The 19,774-nt window shown below is 43.5% G+C and overlaps 2 protein-coding genes across 2 annotated transcripts in view; both read right to left on the bottom strand.

Moving 5' to 3' along the window:
- Positions 1–2,457: 2,457 nt before the first annotated feature.
- LOC131263586 (uncharacterized) lies at positions 2,458–4,530 on the bottom strand. The gene is made up of 3 exons (XM_058265813.1): positions 4,344–4,530; positions 2,967–3,617; positions 2,458–2,825 (listed from the first exon to the last, which is right to left on the bottom strand). Exons 1-3 carry the CDS (start codon positions 4,528–4,530, stop codon positions 2,458–2,460), a joined length of 1,206 nt encoding a protein of 401 aa, XP_058121796.1.
- A 5,642-nt stretch (positions 4,531–10,172) lies between these two features.
- LOC131263576 (uncharacterized) overlaps positions 10,173–19,774 on the bottom strand; it is a 38,893-nt gene continuing 29,291 nt past the window's right edge. The window contains exons 2-4 of the mRNA XM_058265802.1: positions 14,184–15,360; positions 13,941–14,114; positions 10,173–10,313 (exon numbers count right to left, since the gene is read on the bottom strand). Of these exons, the coding sequence (XP_058121785.1) occupies positions 10,173–10,313; positions 13,941–14,114; positions 14,184–15,360 (1,492 nt within the window). The remainder of the gene's footprint in view (positions 10,314–13,940; positions 14,115–14,183; positions 15,361–19,774) is intronic.

The following is a 19,774-nucleotide window of genomic DNA, read 5'->3' as shown; positions in this document are numbered from 1 at the left end:
GGTGGCGCTGCAAAAACCTCATCTTTTTGGACTTTTCTATGGGTGCATTAACTTTTCAATCTTTTTTTTTACATTGACTTAAAATTTTTTTTTAGTTTGTTATAAAACAAACTAAATTTACAAAAAAATTTCATTCAAAATATTGTTATCTGGAAAATAATTGATATTTAAAGCATCCAACGCGGACATAACTTCTGAACTATTCTGATGATTGCAATGCTATCCCTTCTGTACATTTTATTTCTACATTCTGCTGCTTCCTCTCCTAAGGATCCCAATGGAGCTGGGGCATTTACAATTATTTCATCTACATGCGCAAGAACTTTATGGACAGTAGAAGGCATTTTGTACCAATTGTAATGATGTATGTAAAACATGTATGTGTCTATGCAATATAGAGTAATAGTTTTTGGATTTAAAGGCTGTGAACAGGTGATGGCTATTAAAATATTTCGAAACCTTTCTATAAGTTCTGTTTCTATTTGCAAAATATCGCTCAATTTTTCAATGTTTGAAAAAGCCCTACGACAAACATTTCCCGTCGTACTATTTCCACCCATTTACCTTGGTTCATCTACTTTAACACCAAATTCCTTGTACATCTTTTCCAATACAATTTTTTTTTCGATCATTGTACATGTTTTTATAATTTTTAGTAACCTTCCGTTTTTTAAATTCAATTCTGTACGAAATGTGAGGCAAGCATTCGAAAAATCTCATCCAATAGTGCAGTGGAGATATTCCATAAGATAAATTCTCATGATTTGGAATAAATCCATTTTCTAAGTGCTCTACACTGTTCATTTCTGTTGGTTTTGCACCACATATACAACATGTTTGCATAGACAGAGTTTCGGTTAAATATGCCAAAATTTTTCCATCAATTAAACTCATGTAAAATGAATAGTTTACCGTCACTTAACTTGTTTCATTAAGCTGAATTGTATAAGGAACTAACCTGGTTATTTGGCTTTTGATTTCGTCTACTGTTTGTATAACTTTTTCTTTTGACTCTTTCGCAAACTCGATCACAATTGGCCTGCAAAACCTAACTCTTTGGGGCATCAAGTTTATCCAGATGATATCGTCACTAACGAACGAAAGACGGATAGGCGTTAATGCCGATACTAGTAAATCACTGTCTGATGCAGTTTTTTCTCCGGAACCATGAAACGGTTGATTGTAAATGCTGTGTCCACTAGATCCGTCAATGCCCCACGAGCACAATAATAAGACGCTTAGTGAATCACACAAAGCAGATGAAAGGTGCCGCAAGATTTCTGCTTTTTGTATTTCAATTATTCTACACGCAGTGTGATTAACCAACTCTTGTAGATTAACTTCAGCTTTTGTTTATGCAAATCATTATACTGTGATTTTGAGAAACTATTGTCTATAAAACATGCCAACGCTTCTTAGGCAGATACTAAAACATCACTTTTGGTTGTCATTGGCATAACACTTGAAGGATTTTTCAAAAACATGTCTATCATACTCATCACTCTTAACTGCTTTTCTTTAAAAGTTAACAACCTCACTGAGTATAATTCCTTTTCGAGATTGCCGTTGATATCTGTCTCTTTGGCCACACTTCGACGTTTATTCCGCACGCAGAGACCATTAAACTCTTTTTTTGGCCGTCCACGACTTTTGTTTTCCGTATAGCCACTAATGTCAAATGGTTTGTTCAACCAGATTTTCGAATCATTTTGTAATATTTTCGAGTTTCTAGAACATTTCTTCAATCTAGCCTTGAAACTTTTTTCCAGTATCATTAACTTATTAGTCACTTTCAATTTATCACACGGTTTGATGCTTACTTTACTTTCAATGAACTGTAACGCATACCCAATGGTTTCCTTGCAAGAAGCATTGTTTTTCAAAACGTTTATGATATCGTTGATTTTAAAGGAAACCAGATTATTAAATCAATCTCAAGCAGATTATTAACTTCAAAACTGTAAAAAGTTGTTTGTTCTCCAAGAAGCTCACTGACAATTGCTGTTTATGCAGTTAAAGGTAAAGCTTGAATGATGTTTTTATAAACAAACGATGGTTATATATGTATCTTTTCAAATGCATACCGCTATGGTATACCGTTCGAAGGTCAAAATTTTAACGTCTACCTTAGCTGTTACCGTATTGTTAGGGTATATTGTTTTCAAAAGCAAATATTATCAAATATTTGTGCCCACCCACAATTGACGGTGTTTAAAATTAGGGTAGAAAAAGAGTGACAGGTATATCTACCCAAAATTCATAGCTTTTACAGGTAAGGGTACAAACAGAACAAAGTGGTAGTGTAGGGTACATTATTCCGAGCAATTTTGGGTATAAAAAGATGGGTTTGTGAGCTGTAGAATAAGAAAAAGCATTCATTCAAAGCAAACCAAACCAAATTTCATTCTTTGCCATTGACTTGGCTTGTCTTTCTCCTTTAACGTGATGTTCAACCCTTTAGGTCGAGATCCAGCAGTTCTGTGCCTTTAGGTCGAGATCCAGCAGCCCGTCATACATAATGTTCCAGAGGCTTGGCCCCAGAATGGAGCCCTGTGGAACACCTGCAGTTATGGCCATGGACTCCTGGTCCCGCTCTGTGTCGTAGACTAGGCGACGCTTTCTGAGGTAACTCGCGAGGATCCTGCACAGGTACTCGGGAACGTTGTGCCTGCGCAGAGCTAAGCCGATCGCCTCCCAGCTGTTGAAAGCATTCTTCACGTCGATCGTGATGATTCCGCAGCAACGATCTCCAGCCCTCTTCCTGTCGTATGCTGCTCTCGCCTTCGCCACTACCGCCAGAATTGCCCGTCCACCGTAGATCTCCCCTTGCGGAAGCCAAACTGCCGATCAGAGAGCCCACCTTCGCACTCCGTGAAAGCGCTAAGGCGGCTCAAAATTATCCTTTCCAGCAGCTTACCGGTAGTGTCCAATAGCCCCAGAGGTCTGAATGAGGAAGGCCCTCTCACATCTTTCCCTGGCTTCGGCAGGAGAACCAGCTTCTGCCTCTTCCATATCGCGGAACTCTCCCGTATCAGCCTTCAGTGCCACATTTGGGATCCCGTCTTCTCCCGGAGCTTTCTCCAGCTTCATCAGCCTAACCGCGTCCAGCACCTCTTCGTTGGTCACAGGCACTACTACTTCCCCTGACAGCTCTCGGACTGATGGTGACGATGGGACCCGGGTCGAGGGGTCGTGCTGCGGGAACAGCTCCTCGATGATGCTACGAAGCCTAGTTGGGCATCTTTCCGGCGAGGATTGCTGCGCCTTCAGCTTGTCCATGACGACTCTGTACGCGTTACCCCACACGTTTCTCTCGGCTTCGCGACAGAGGTCAAGGAAGCAACGCCTCTTGCTGTCCTTAATCTCCCTTTTCAGGGCCGATCTGGCAACTTTATAGGCCAGCTTTAGTTCCTCCCGACGAGCTTCGGAGCGGGCTCTCAGCACCTTCCTGCGGGCCGTGGTGCACGCCGTCCATAGCTGCTTGATGGCTTGGTTCCACCAGTATTTCGGCCGATGCTTTGAGTTTGGTGACTTCCTCCTAGGCATTGTGGCATCACACGCGTCTGATAAGACGCTGACCAGTTTAGCGGCACTGGTTGGTGTGTTGCCAAAGCTACCTAGGCTTAGAGCCGCCAGGAAAGTGTCAGAGTGGAAGCACTGCGTCCTTCATCCTCCAGCGACTCCATATCCGTTTTCTGGTGGACCACGTGCATGCCCCACCGAGAAGCGAATGGCTTGGTGGTCACTGAGGGTATCGTCCTCCAGCACTCTCCAATCTGCTCCTGCTGCGAACCGCTGGCTGCAGAAGGTTACGTCTACCACCGATGATCTGCCATTCCGCCGGAAAGTGCTTGTCACGCCGTCGTTGAGCAGCTGAAGGTCCATCATCGCGAAGCATTCAGCAACACTCGTTCCTCGCTGACTTGTGGACTTGCTGCCCCACTCCACCGACCAAGCGTTGATGTCGCCCCCGACTATCACTGCCCTTCTTTCTGCCAACTCCAGCGACAGTGCGTTGAGGAGGTCCTCGAACCTTTCCAGCGACCAACTGGGGGGAGCGTAAACGCTGCAGCACACCACCGAATATATCATAGCAACGACAAACCCTTCTTGGTCACCTCAAATTACCTCCTGTATAGGGTGCCCATGGCGCAGCGGTAGCGCGAGGAAACACCACGCCACAGGCGTGGGATCGAGACTCGAGTCTGGCACCCTCCGGTATTACGAACGGCTGGCCACCGATCTATAATATACCGTCTTTCGGTCACCGAAAACTCTCCTCGGAGAGAGGTCTTGTCCCACTTGGGGATGTCGTGCCACATAAAAGAAAATAGGGTACCTACCCCCGGCCAGAATCGTTGCTCTTCCGGTCTTGTCCACGACCCAAGCTCCGTCCCCAACAGGCACCTGATACGGCTCAGAAAGTAGCGCCACGTCCACCTTCTCATCTACCATCGTCTGCCATAGTACCTGCTGAGCAACCTCGCAGTGGTTGAGGTTAAGCTGGATCATCTCCATGTGCTTAGCCATTACAGGCGCGCCTTACAGTCCGGTCCTCTCATGCGATGGTTGCGCCTATCTGCCGGGCATAGTACACATTTCGGCTCCTTGCTGCAACCCCCTGCTCGATGTCCAACTTCTCCACACCGCATGCAGGTGTTCGACCGGTCAGCCCCCTTGCAGTTCCACTGTTGATGACCAGTGTCTCAGCATTTAAAACACTCTTTTGGCCTTGCGACCAAGCGTAGTGGGCATACCGTCCAACCTACCCTAATCTTGCCAACGGCCAAGATTTTGACCGCAGTGCTAGATGCCACTTTGATGGTTGCCTTTTGCATTCATCCAAATGCCATCCGCATCTTCACTTGTAGCTGAGCCTCCTCGATGCCTACTTGGGTTTTTAGGGCCTCCACAATATCTTCGGCCGAAGTCACCTCATCAATGTTGCGACACTCGATGGTTTCTGATTGGCTTAGCATCTTTACCTGCCCAGCGTCCCCCACCGACTTTTGCAGCGCTTCCTGGCACTTAAGGTCCGACGCATGCACCCCTCTCTTCAGCTCAATGAGAAGCTCATTTTTATGGGTGCGCCTCACCCGGTACACGTTCTCCCCTAAGCTTTTCAGCTCAGGGTCGCACTTCACTCGACGCAAAATGTCCGCACGTCAGCATCATTGATGTTCCCACATGGAACTAGTATTGCCTTTCAGATGGAGCCTGTGACAACAGTCTAATGAACTTTTCTCTAGTTCTGATTCCTCGTTGCAACCGTTCGTTCTCTGTAGGAACATCAACAACGAAGTTCCGCTGTTGACCCAGGACAACCGCCTTGTTTGCTAGTATACGTTGCTCCAGTTGCTCAACGTTGTTGCGGAACTTGTCAACAGCAGAAATGAAATTATGCAAAATAGTACATGCCTTCAGAACGGGCCCCATCTGATCGCTCGTTAAATGAATGTTTTTTTAATGATATGAAATCTATTACTCATTATGCCGTACAACTGGCCGAGCCCGTGAAAGCCTTTGGTTAACTATTCGCATTTCTGGCGTAGTTTCTTTCTCAAACGGAACAAGAAGAGTATCCGACAGTGGGAACGCATTGTCCCCCACAATGACATATTTGGTAATGCCTTCTGATGTTTGCAAGTTGAAATTTGGTAAATGGTCCAACACGCTAGCTAAGTCACTGGTATCAAAAATCCAACTAACCTCCATCCCCCCTGGAGCCCCAGTGTCTGAGTATAAAACCTCACAGTCTGCATTGGCTAATACCAGCCTAGTAACACTGGAAAATTGTTCGTAGTTTGTAAAATGCTCTTCTTCTTTCGTTGGGGGTCGCACATGGCCATGCATCTCGTCTATAGCTCCAATGCAAAACTGAAAACCCCAGTTTTCTTTAAAGCCGTTTGCCAAACCACTCCTCGTGGCTGCTAGGAATATGAAAAAAGTACGTTTATATTATATCGACGAATATGGCCTAAACTAAACGTTCACACATTTAAAATTTATACTTACTCGCATACATGTTGGACCTAGAGCCTCATCAGTAGCTTTGCAAGTATCGTTGATTATGTGTCTTAGATTTGCTTTTGAACGACAAGCAACTGACAACTCAGCGATCGTCTGACCAGTTATGAGGTAGCGCATTGTGGCTACTAGATGTTCGGCCGTTGTAACCGGCTTCCCGTAGGACATTCTCTTTTTGATGAAAGGGCAGCATACTCGACACATTAGGCTGAATACCGCTGGAGATATTTTGATGAAGTCTCTGAATGCTGGAACATTTTTAGCGACTAACTGCAGGTATCGCATGTGCGAATACTGTTCTCTATGCTCGTATACAGCTTTGTATTCCTAGATGGAAAAACAGATAATATAAAACATATAAGATTTACTTATTTAATCGACTTGAAACTAGGATCAGTTATAAGAATATGTCATTATCATTGAAAATCTTATGGTACGAATCTGTAAAACGGAGAGGCAGTCGTGGACGAACCTCAATAAAGAACAGGCGTGCGTACTAAAGAGATTAATGTATTCTATGAGACATACAAGCGTGAAATCAAAAAAGCAATACATTTTACCGTGGAATCTTTAACGTGGAAAATTACAGCATCCAGCTAATATGCAAACAGCATGTTGCGATAGGGCCTCTCTACACATAGCGCAAAGTTCTAACACTCTGGAGCTTTTCGATGAATTATCTATAAGCATCCAATCAAAGCAATCTATTTTTAGATACTCTAAATCACCATGCACATTTTTAAATGAAACGATAAGAGTTTAAGGGCCATATAAATTATCAGAAATCGCGCCACAGGGTTACTCATTTTGGGCTCAACATACAAATCCTGTAGAACAGAGGTGTCCTGTATGACGATTCCGCATTGAGTAACACTGGGAAATTGTTCGTAGTTTATTAGGTGCTCTTTTTCTACCTTTGGGGGTTGCACACGGACATGCTTCCCGTCTATAGCTCCAATGCAAAACTGAAAACCCTAGTTTTCTTTAAAGCCGTTTGCTGCATCACTCCACTCCTCGTGGCTGCTAGGAATCTGAAAAAAGTACGTTTATATTATATCGACGAATATGGCCGACACTAACGTCCACACATTTAAAATTCATACTTACTCGCATACATGTCGGACCAAGAGCCTCATCAGTAGCTTTGCAAGTATCGTTGATTATGTGTCAGTTATGAGGTAGTACATTGTGGCTACTAGATGTTCGGCCGTTGTAACCGGCTTCCCGTAGGACATTCTTTTTTTTTATGAAAGGGCAGCATACTCGACACATTAGGCTGAATACCGCTGGAGACATTTTGATGAAGTCTCTGAATGCTGGAACATTTTTAGCGACTAACTGCAGGTATCGCATGTGCAAATACTGTTCTCTATGCCCGTATACAGCTTTGTATTCCTAGATGGAAAAACAGATAATATAACACATATAAGATTTACTTATTTAATCGACTTGAAATTAGGATCAGTTATAAGAATATGTCATTATCATTGAAAATCTTATGGTACGAATCTGTAAAACGGAGAGGCAGTCGTGGACGAACCTCAATAAAGAACAGGCGTGCGTACTAAAGAGATTAATGTATTCTATGAGACATACAAGCGTGAAATCAAAAGAGCAATACATTTTACCGTGGAATCTTTAACGTGGAAAATTACAGCATCCAGCTAATATGCAAACAGCATGTTGCGATAGGGCCTCTCTACACATAGCGCAAAGTTCTAACACTCTGGAGCTTTTCGATGAATTATCTATAAGCATCCAATCAAAGCAATCTATTTTTAGATACTCTAAATCACCATGCACATTTTTAAATGAAACGATAAGAGTTTAAGGGCCATATAAATTATCAGAAATCGCGCCACACTCATTTTGGGCTCAACATACAAATCCTGTAGAACAGAGGTGTCCTGTATGACGATTCCGCATTGAGTAACACTGGGAAATTGTTCGTAGTTTATTAGGTGCTCTTTTTCTACCTTTGGGGGTTGCACACGGACATGCTTCCCGTCTATAGCTCCAATGCAAAACTGAAAACCCTAGTTTTCTTTAAAGCCGTTTGCTGCATCACTCCACTCCTCGTGGCTGCTAGGAATCTGAAAAAAGTACGTTTATATTATATCGACGAATATGGCCGACACTAACGTCCACACATTTAAAATTCATACTTACTCGCATACATGTCGGACCAAGAGCCTCATCAGTAGCTTTGCAAGTATCGTTGATTATGTGTCAGTTATGAGGTAGTACATTGTGGCTACTAGATGTTCGGCCGTTGTAACCGGCTTCCCGTAGGACATTCTTTTTTTTTTATGAAAGAGCAGCATACTCGACACATTAGGCTGAATACCGCTGGAGACATTTTGATGAAGTCTCTGAATGCTGGAACATTTTTAGCGGCTAACTGCAGGTATCGCATGTGCAAATACTGTTCTCTATGCCCGTATACAGCTTTGTATTCCTAGATGGAAAAACAGATAATATAACACATATAAGATTTACTTATTTAATCGTTATAAGTTATGTCATTATCATTGAAAATCTTATGGTACGAATCTGTAAAACGGAGAGGCAGTCGTGGACGAACCTCAATAAAGAACAGGCGTGCGTACTAAAGAGATTAATGTATTCTATGAGACATACAAGCGTGAAATCAAAAGAGCAATACATTTTACCGTGGAATCTTTAACGTGGAAAATTACAGCATCCAGCTAATATGCAAACAGCATGTTGCGATAGGGCCTCTCTACACATAGCGCAAAGTTCTAACACTCTGGAGCTTTTCGATGAATTATCTATAAGCATCCAAAGCAATCTATTTTTAGATACTCTAAATCACAATGCACATTTTTAAATGAAACGATAAGAGTTTAAGGGCCATATAAATTATCAGAAATCGCGCCACAGGGTTACTTATTTTGGGCTCAACATACAAATCCTGTAGATCACAGGTCTCCTGTGTGACGATTCCGCATTGAGTAACACTGGGAAATTGTTCGTAGTTTATTGTTATTTTATTTTAAAATTGTTTGCCCTGTAGGCTATACAAAGTCCATAACTTAAACCTAACAGAGAGAACATGAGAGCACAGGTGACGAGGATTAGGAAATGGAGGACAAGAGACGAGAACGAAAACTGACAGAGGATATGTTGTGGTCAAACAAGTGACCAACGGCGTTGAAGTCAGACAGTGCACGCAGCCAAGGGTGAGCGAACAGAGACCGGGTAGTCGGGATGTGGAGTGGAGGGCGGACACGCAGCCTGTATGATGGGACGTAGAAAGGGATGGCTGCAAGAAGGGTAGAAGAGTCAATGTTGCCATTGAGGATGTTGGCGATCAACAAAGAGCGTGCATGACTGTGACGGTCCTTCACGCTAACCAGCCCCAGCAGACGGCACCGGACCGGATAGGGAGGCAGGGTGGCAGAGGGGTCATTCAAGAATCGCCGGACGGCAAGACGCGTGAATTTCCTCTGCACCCCCTTCAGTCTATCCATCGCGGTGACGCCGGCAGGTGACCAGATAACGCTCACATAATCAATGATGGGTCGTACCCAGCAACAGTACAGTGCCTTCAGGCATAGGGGGTCACGAATCTTCGACGCCATGCGGCTGATGAGTCCCAGCAGCTTACTAGCGCGTTCGACGACTGAGTCTAGGTGGGCCCTGAAAGTCAGCCGATCGTCCAACCATACTCCAAGGTCCCTGACAACAGTCACGCGCGGGAGCGGCAGGCCGCTAAGACGGTAGTTGTGTAACAGTTTGTCGGGAGAACGACCAAACGAGATTACACAACATTTATCAACGCAAAGGACAAGACCGTTCGCCACACACCAAGCCGAGAAAGCGTCCGCAAAGTTCTGCAAGACGAGAGGATCATTTGACGAGGACACAGGAAGGTAAAACTTGACATCATCGGCGTACATCAGACAGCCCTCCGGGGGGAGGGTGCAGACGCAGTCAGAGATGAAAAGCGAGAAAAGGAGGGGACTCAGGACGCTCCCCTGAGGTACACCGGATTGGCCGATGAGCGGATCGGAGAGGGACCCCTCTACCCTGACCCTATAAGTCCGATCCGTAAGGAAGGACTGGAGCCAGTGCAGAAGCGCACCCCCGAAACCCATCCGCTCGAGTTTGGCCAAAAGTAACTAGTAAGACAAGCAGTCAAATGCTGCCTTAAAGTCGGTGTAGATAACATCGACCTGCCCACCAGCCACCATGTTCGGGTACAGATCGAGTACTAAAGACATCAGGTTGGTAACGGTGGAGCGTTTGGACTTGAATCCATACTGAGAGGATGGGATAATGGTGTGTACAAGAGGAGATATGGCAGAGTGGATGATAGATTCGAGGACTTTTGAGACTGCACAAAGGAGGGAGATGCCTCGATAGTTGGAAGCGGATGAGCAACTTCCTCTCTTATGTACCGGGACCAGCCAAGCTGACGCCCACAAGGCGGGGAAGCTCCCATCCCTGAGCGATCGAGCGAACAACCGAGCAAGGACAGGGGCGAACGCCTCCTTGGCCTGGATCAGCACAGAGGAAGGAATGCCATCGGGACCAGGGGAATAGGAGCATTTCAGCTGGCTGAGTGCGGCGATTACGGTGGGTACGTCAATGGCTACGGAGTCGATGCTGACTACATCGCGCGGGACATTCGCCATCCCCGACGAGAGAGACGCCGTAGAATGAGCTGGGTCGACAAAAAGACCGGCAAAATACTCAGCAAACAAGTTGCTGATCGCCTGTGGAGAGGATGCCGAGCGATTGCCCAGGGACATGGTGGAAGGGATACGGGATTGGCCTCTGCGCTGATTGACAAACCGCCAGAACGACCGAGGGTTGGTGTAAAGTCTCCCTGGGATGCGCCAGATGTGGGTCCTAAGCCGCACGCGGTTATAACTGCGATAGGCGGACGCGGCGTATTTAAATACGCGCAGATGGTACTGGGATCGGGAGATGCGGTACGCGCGGAGCGTTCGCTTAAAGTCGGACTTGAGCGCGCGAAGATGACCGTCGGACCACAACGGGAGGGGAGGGGGGTAAAGGACGGGACAACAGGAGGAGCTTACTTTCACCAAAGCGTGCATCTCATTGGTGAGCGGAGGAATGATGGCTTCCTTCAACGACTCAACTAGTGCACCAAGCGCAGAATGGAAACCTGCCTGCAATCCGATCTCCTTCAGAGCCTTACTGCGGGGGTTGGAGAGGGCTTTCGTGCATCCCGGGCAGCTCCAGTGCAGGTTTGTGAGTTGCTTGACACTAGCCAGGATGGAATCCGAAATCTTGGTGCAGGCGTCGTGAAACCAAGCGTCACAGATGGCGCACTGCGTCTCTTCGGGGCCCGGCGTAAGGTCGCCAGCGCAAGCAAAACACAGACGCCATAGTTAAGCGGGGCGTATGAAGCGGGTCGGGGAAAACTACAGATCGCGGGATGTGATGGAAAACAGCGGCGATCGAAGCGGTAAGCTCAACCAGACGAAACGGCAAAACAGCACCACGGTTTGTATAAACTTAAATACCAAATTTGAACGAAAAGCGCGAAGTTTAACACGAATAATCTGTCTGTTTTAGAGGAGCTGAACGAAAACACGACTGGAGCCGACAAATGACAGCACAATGATTACTGTCCTCTTATAAGGACAAGGAACACGCGAGAACATTAAGGTCAATCACACGATCGTTGTTTCCAATGATGTGGATGACGCAGTTGGCGAAATGATAAAGTACCGTGAGGCGCGTGCTGGGACTCATTCCGGAGAGTACTGGCCATTGAGACACATTGTGAGTCACATTTCGCAGCAGGTCCCAGGCCGCGGTGACTCTTGGACACAGGGACAGTCTTCCATTCGACTCCAGGTGTGGGGGACACCTTTGGCTCCGGTAGGCAATTAACCAGTAACCGACGTAGCGATGGGGCGTCAGAGAAACGTACGCTAGCTGCTGCAGCACGATCCTGAGGCATGGATAGTTGGACGGAGCATTCACCCAATCCGGGGGGTTTCCAGCGCTCAAGATGTGCCGCTCCCCCAGCCGCGGGCAACTTGCTTCGGTGACGTATCTGTTCGTGATGAAAGTCGGGTATGAGTAGCCCCAGTCCTCCGCGCCGAGGGAAAAAGGGGACCCATCGGATGAGACACCTTCGCTATGTCCAGCGCTCGAGCGCCACGTCCCAGTTGTGTGACATTGCCTCGCGTATGTTGTTGGAGAACATAATACCGAGGAGTCGGAGCCTCTCCTCGTTGCGAAGCCACGGGACTCTGATTAGATTAACTGTAGATCCTATATCCAACGCGATACACTTTGCGACATTTAGCCGCCCTCCGGACACGACACCAAGCGCATTGAAGACTCCTCTCACGCTTTCGATATTTTGGGATGAGCTAGTCGCCACCGAGTGAGACGTAGTCCGCGTATGCTACTACCAGGTCGTCCTGGCCGCAGGAAACCCTTTCCAGTCTGGATATGGGGGGTTGCATGTATATGGTGAAAAGGTGCATCGATAGAGGGTCACCCAGTCGTACCGAGCGTTGGATGGGAAAAGGAGGGGAAATGTTACCGTTTATGAGAGTCTTTGAGGATTGATTTGATCTGTTTCCAATCGTCTGCAGCAGTTCAATCAGCCCCGAATGAAAACCCATCGAAGTCATTGTGCTCATCAAGAAGTCTCTCCTCACCCGATCAAAGGTGTGAGAAAGGTCAAAAGAGACTAGTTTACCACGAATATTCCTCCTCAAATCGAGTATTCTCTCCTTCACAGAGAGTACAGCCTGGAATATGTTCTGAGGTTTGTTTCAGCATTTTTGTGCCTTCGAAATCGTCGGCGTCGTCTCGAGGATACCCTCGCAGCTTCAGAATTCTCGACAGAAGCTTGTAGTCTGTGTTCAGGAGAGATATATGGCGAAAAGAGGACAACGCTGAGCTACCTCCTCGCTTCTCCACCGGGACAATAACCCCGTCCAAGAAGGCCCCCGGTATGTTACCGTTCAAGGCTTCGTTCAAGATGGTTGTGAGTTCCCTCTCAATCACCCCAAATGCCTTTTGGTAAAATTCGATTGGTATTCCATCCGGGCCAGGGGATCTTTGTTTTTTTGATTTATTGACAGCATGCTTTATTTCCGTCGTGGAAATCTCTATCATGCGTCGTTGTTTTTGTCGCAATCCACTGGGATGGAGCGTGTATGAGAATAGTATGTATTCCCTGTCCTCGACTACTCTACCCTCTTCTGTCGTTATACGGTCTATTACGGTTCGTCTCTTTCTTCGTTCGGCAGGCTGGAAGGTTGAGACGTTTTCACCACAAACGCGTGTCTCATTTATGCGCGAGTTAACGTTCCTGGATTTCGGGGGTGAAATCAATCACGACCAGGTTCTTTGAGTTCTGCGTCTTTACGACGTTTATTATTCGACTGATGTACTGAGAGTGCCGTCGCTTACAATTTATGTCCTATTTATAAGTTACATTCTATCGGGAACGGAGTAACGAGGGAAAAGGAAGGGTTCATCTTCAGGTACACTGCTATGTGTCTTGGGTGCCGGATGCATCTCAGGTATTCTTGTAGGCAGGATATTCCAATACCCAAGTGTCTGGAGCCGTGTCGCCTGGACGGTGCAGGATGGCGACGGTGACAGGTAACCATCCCGTGCTGGAATAACCCGAGCGTCCGGAACCATGTCGCCTAGCCGGTGTAGGATGGCGACGGTGACGGGTAGCCGTCCTGTAGCCCGTGCTGGAATAACCCGTGCGTCTGGAGCCGTGTTGGGTAGTCGGTGAAGGATGGCGACGGTGGTAGGTAGCCGTCCTATAACTTGCCCCCCTCTAAAATTTGAGGCTCCGTACGAAAAAGTTCCATCATTGTCAGCGGCTGGTGAGATGAACTCTTGGATTCGCTGGACGCTGGCGATGTTGGCTGTACTTGATGAGTGTTGACGATCAATTCGGTTTTCTTGTTGTTCCGAATCCAAATCAGGTAGCATACTGACATGATGATGATGCACAGAAGTGGCGTACCTATTAGGCTTGGAAGCGACCATGTCGTCCATGTGATGCTGTCTGTCTCCAGCCGTATCTGCTTCATCTCGCTGCGTAGCTCGAGATGTAGGGAGTGAAGATGTTCTAGGCTCAGGTTTAACATCTTCTTCTGTGGCTCGATGTGTACGCCGTAGATTGGCAAGTTCAATGGCGATCCCGGGAACTCCGTACGATTAGTTGAAATTCTCTCTCCATTGTAATAAACGTCGCACGACGTGTAAGAGACGAGAAATGATCCAGTTAGGTTCCTCCTTTCAATTCCACATGTGGAGTCCAGTATGAAATCAACGGCCGAGTTGATTAGGATGTGTGTAGCATCTAAGTTGATTAACTCTTTTTCGGCGGTATCGACGAAGAAATTACATGCTGGATTCCCGCCGTAAATGATTTTTGGCACACATGACAAGTTGTCTTCCTCTAGGTCTTCCGTCTTATAAATCGTTTTTTCCAATGTTGTTACCATGAATGCTTTCTTACCGGAGGATAGGTAGAGGGAGTGTGGAACATGTATTTTCTTATCTCTATTCGTAACCGCATAAACTTGAATTTTTTTGTATGATTCTATGCTTAGCTTCGGACTGCTAATTATGAACAGAATTTCGTTATTATCCGTCGCTATCTTCGTGTTTGTAAATGAAAGCGCCTCGGTTGTAGTATGAATAGTTAGATTCTGTTTTCGTACGTCTCTTACAATCATATCCATTTCTTTTCTATTCAAAATACGAGGGTTTGTTACTCCCAACTTCGCTAAGACAATGCTATCTGTAATTAAACTTAATTTTTCGGACAGGATTTTTAAATTTAACAGAATATTTAGAGAGAAAAATTCTACTGAGGTATCTCTAGTGGATCTCAACGTGACTCGAATACGATCTAAGGTGTCCGTTAGCTGCTGTGAGAGGTCCTTATTAATTTTAACTTGTGCATTGTTATTGTCTATGAGTTCATTGATGGAAGAATTTATTAATCTTAAGTCATTCGCATCCGGTGTACCTGCTATAAATTTCCATACCGTACCTAGTGTTTCCCATCTTTTAGTTCTTCGTATAGGGAACGTGTTTTTTAACATTTCGTACGCGTTCGTAAATTCTTCTTCGATAATCGTTGTGAATTGTGTTTCAATTAGGGAACTAAATTCCATAGCTAGTATTTTTATTTCGCGTTGAATGCCTGACACATTAAAGTGATGAATATAAAAGTTGTTACCCACTTCAATTCTTGCTTCACCTCTATCAAACGCTATCAACGGTACATTGTCTAAACTTGCTATACTTATGTTCTGTCCGTTGCCGCTAGGCAGGATCCTGCGAAAAAAAATAATTAAACCTTTTTAATTTTAATATCATTCTTGTGTACTCTTCTTCCTTGCTTTGTTGTAACCGTGGTTCTATTTATCCTATCAATATCAATTTTCTTATACGGTTTCGCATGTTTTAATCTTCTTTTCGTTTTCACATAAGCCATCGCTTGGTCTGGTATAATAGATTCTTTTTTATCCCTATTGTAATATTCCACATCTTTTTCTTGTTTTATCTTAATGTTCTCTAAAACTTTTTCTAATATTTTAGGAGTATTATTTGTTGGTGTTATAATTTCAAATGGTGTAAACTTCGTGCAAGAATGAATTGAACTGTTATATTTGAATAACGCTAGCTCCATGATTTCGATTGTAGTTATGCTTGGATTCTCGGATTTTGTGATCCGATAAATCTCCAAAAGGGTTGAATGGAATCGCTCAACAATGCCATTCATCTCACTTCTGCCTGTTGCTGTTACATAAGATTCTATATTGTAAATGTTTAACAGGTTTGTCATTTCCCCAGAATTAAATGATTTTTCGCCGTCCATTACCAACATCTTGGGTGGTTTTATTTTCAGTATCATGTCTTTCAAAGCGGGAATGATATCCACTGTGGCTCTTGATTCTATTTTCCTTGCCTGAGCATACTTTGAAAATTTATCTATGCACGTGAGGAAGTAGTGATTCTCTAAGAAAAGAATGTCTATGTGCATTATTTCTAAAGGTTCCTTGGGTAAAGGGGTTTTTTGAATTGGTTGTTTTAAAGGGTTTCTGTCATATTTACATTCATTACATAAGCGACAGTTCTTTATAAATTGTTTCACTTTACTAGTAATTTGGGGAAAGTAAAATTTCCTTAAAATTTTTGCTTTGTTTTCCTCCAATCCGCGATGGGCTTTATTATGTTCATCGTTTATAATATCCATCTGTCCGGTACTAGATTCTACATCCTCTAGTATTCTTTGAGTGAAACGTATTTTCAAAATATTTTGTTGGCTGAAGTTTTTCTTGTATACTTCCTGTATTTTACCCATTAAGGATTCTGAAGTGAACAATCCGTTCAACTTCGATGGATCAAAATGTTCTTTTAATAGTTTAAGTATATTTTCTTCATTTGTGTTTTGTATTTTTACTGATATCCGTTTAAAATTTGGGAATGGGTGAGATATTTCTACCTTATCTTGTCCTTCTTTTAAAATGACTTGGTGTCTAAAGGCATTTAAAGGAGCCTCTGTTGAAGGAATATAAAAGGTATCGCTCTCTTCTGCAGAATGTTGCGTAGCAGTCATTGAATATACTGCTCGACTTAAGGCATCTGCAACAACGTTCGTTTTTCCAGGCTTATATATTAATTCGTAATCGTGCTCTTCTAAGAAAGCTTTCCATCTTTTCAATTTCGAATTGCAGTTTTTCTCTGATAACTTATATACAAGTGGTTGATGATCTGTTAGAATTTTGAATTTTGCTCCATACAGATAGTTTTGCAAAGACTTGATTGCCCAAACTATGGCTAGCATTTCTTTTTCTGGGACTGAGTATGACTCTTCTGTCTTAGTAAGGGTGCGAGATGCAAAGTGGATTGGTTTATCCTTCCCAATCTCACCTTGTGATAAAACTGCACCAAGAGCATAATTTGAAGCATCTGTGGTCAGTATGAATGGTTTGGTATAATCTGGGTGAGTCAAAACATCGGACGACGTGAGAATAGCTTTAATTTTCTTAAAACATTCCAGTTGTTCTGAATTCATTGTTATTTTCTTCTTTTTCGAAGATTTGCTTTCACCTCTTAAAATTTTTGTTAACGGTTTTATCCGTTTAGAAAAATCCTTGATAAACCTTCTATAGTAGTTTGCTAACCCTAAAAACTTTCTTAATTCTTCGAGTGTTGATGGCTGAGGATAATCCTTGATTCTTTCTACCTTCTTTGGATTGGGCTTTACGCCTTCTTTTCCAATAATGTGTCCGAGGTATTCGACTTCTTCGTGCAAGAACTCAGACTTGTCTAACTGAATTTTCAAGTTAGCAGCATTTAATGTAGTGAGAATCTTGTCAAGGTTTTGCATATGTTCCTCAAATGTTTTGCTAAAGACGATCACATCATCCATATAAATGTAGCAAATTTTTCCTATATATTCTCGAAGAACATCATCAATTACTCGCTGAAAGATGGCGGGTGAATTTTTGAATCCAAATGGCATTCTCAAAAACTCATATTTGCCATGATTGACGGAAAACGCAGTTTTTTCAATATCTGCCTCTTTCATTTTTATCTGATGAAATCCTGAGGCAAGATCGAGGGTAGAAAAATATTTTTGCCCATTGAGTTGTTCCAGAACATAATTAATAGGAGGTATTGGGTATTTATCACTAATGGTCTTATCGTTTAATTTTTTATAGTCTACGACCATCCTAAACTTTTGTATTCCTGACGCATCTTCTTTTTTATCGACAATTAAAATGGGAGAGGACCATGCCGATCTCGATGGCCTTATAATTCCGTTATCCAAAAGTGCCTTTACTTGTCTATTTATTTCTTCTGTGTATTCTGCCTTTTGTGGGTAAAATTTTTGGTACACAGGTATATTATCAACAGTGTTGATAGAACATTCAACATTCGTGGCACACGTTAACTTTTCATTTGGCTCATAAAATACGTTTTTATTTTTCAGCAGTACTCCATTCAGTATCTGTTTTTTGTTGATGTTTAAATGATCCAAACGAAATTCTATAGGATTGCTATCTTCGTGGGCAGCATATGATTGAAAAGGTATTATAAATGGTTTGCCCTGATCGGTCATAATTGTTAGAGTATTAGCTGAAAAGCAGATACTAGCGTTCAGAGTTTTTAAAACGTTTGTGCCGATTATACCGCAGAAAAATGGATGAAAGTCTTTCACCAAAAATTGAAATTTCGTCATTGATTTTGGCTCAAAAAATGCATAATCAATGGCTGCTGACACATTGAATTTACCATTGGCACTTTTAATATTATCCATAACAATGTCATATGGTTTTATGTTTTTAGCTCGAAATGCAAATTCTGATGATATTAAATTAATATTAGATCCACTATCTATTAAAAATGGAAATTCTCCCGACGCTGTCCGCAAAATGATGTATGGGAGGAATGGCTTTACCACTTTGCGGAATGGTCTAAAAAAATTCGTTTCAGCATATCCCTGGGTATACGCTTCGTCCCTTGGTGGTTGCATATTGGCCCGTTGCGGCTGATATTGCTGATTATAGTCAGCTTCGGGCCTTGCTGGTGGACCCGTATTTGAACCTAAATCTATCGGATAAGCTGATCTTTGCTGTGAAGAAGCAGGCCTAGCTCTTTTCTGATCCGGTTGATTAGTGAAATTTGTCCTTAAGGATGGATCAACCTCCATTGGTTCTGGGTATTGTAAATTTCGAGAAGGATCGTAATTTCTATGATTGGTGTTATTATAAGGCTGCGTATAATAATTTTGAGCCAAGTTATTTGGAGGAAAAACATATCCTTGACTTGAAAAATTTCCCGCCTGTGGATACATATTATACCCATTGTTTCTGTTTTGGGGAAAACGACCTTGTCTAGATTGCCCTTTGTGAAAATTATTTCGTGTGTACTGCTGGGGTGGTACCATGTTGTTTTGGTTACCGTGGCTGTACGAGGCTTGGTTAGGTAAAATGCAGTGAGCTTCATACACGCAGCACCTTTGGAACGCATCTGCCAAGCTCTTTGGCTTATCGTTATTCAAAAGAAAGTTATTAAAAAATGTTGCATCTAGGCCTTTACATAATGCCATTATAGCTTGATCTTCATATAGTGCTAATAAATGCGGTCCAGAAAGGGCATAAGCTGTATCCGTTTGTAATAATATTCGGATTGCTTCGTAAACCTCGTGAATCCTCACGAAGAAGCTATGCATTGATTCGTTCTTGTTACGATATATGGCCTGCAGATCCCGGCATAAAATTTCTAAACTTCTCCTATCCTTATAATGAAGAAGCAGATTAGATTTGATTGTTTCCCAGTCGCTTAGCACAACGCTGGTACCCAAAAGTTTTGCCGCTTCTCCTACAATTTTCCTTGCTATTGATCTTGTTAAAATATTATACTCGATTGAACTCTTTTCCAATCGCGAAAAAATTTTCATAACCTCTTCAACCTGGCATACCCATATGATAACATTACTGGTTCCATTGAAGGTTGGAATGCTCTGAACGAATTCAGGCACCCTTCCGGCTTCCAAAAACTCGCTTCTAGTCATGGGCTTATCGTTATTTTGATTCATTCTATTGGAATTAAAAAGCTCCTGTCTCAAGTACCGACTTGTTTTCATATGCGAGGGATAACTCGTAATAATCAAAGTACGTTCCTTTTCCTTGTATGCTTAAAATAATTTCGGATTGCTTAAATTAATCGACTCACAGTA

Source organism: Anopheles coustani, chromosome 3 (genome assembly GCF_943734705.1).
Source record: "Anopheles coustani chromosome 3, idAnoCousDA_361_x.2, whole genome shotgun sequence".
Taxonomy (NCBI): Eukaryota; Metazoa; Arthropoda; class Insecta; order Diptera; family Culicidae; genus Anopheles; species Anopheles coustani.
Note: the sequence above shows the minus strand (reverse complement) of the source record. Positions and strands in the feature narration are given on the sequence as shown.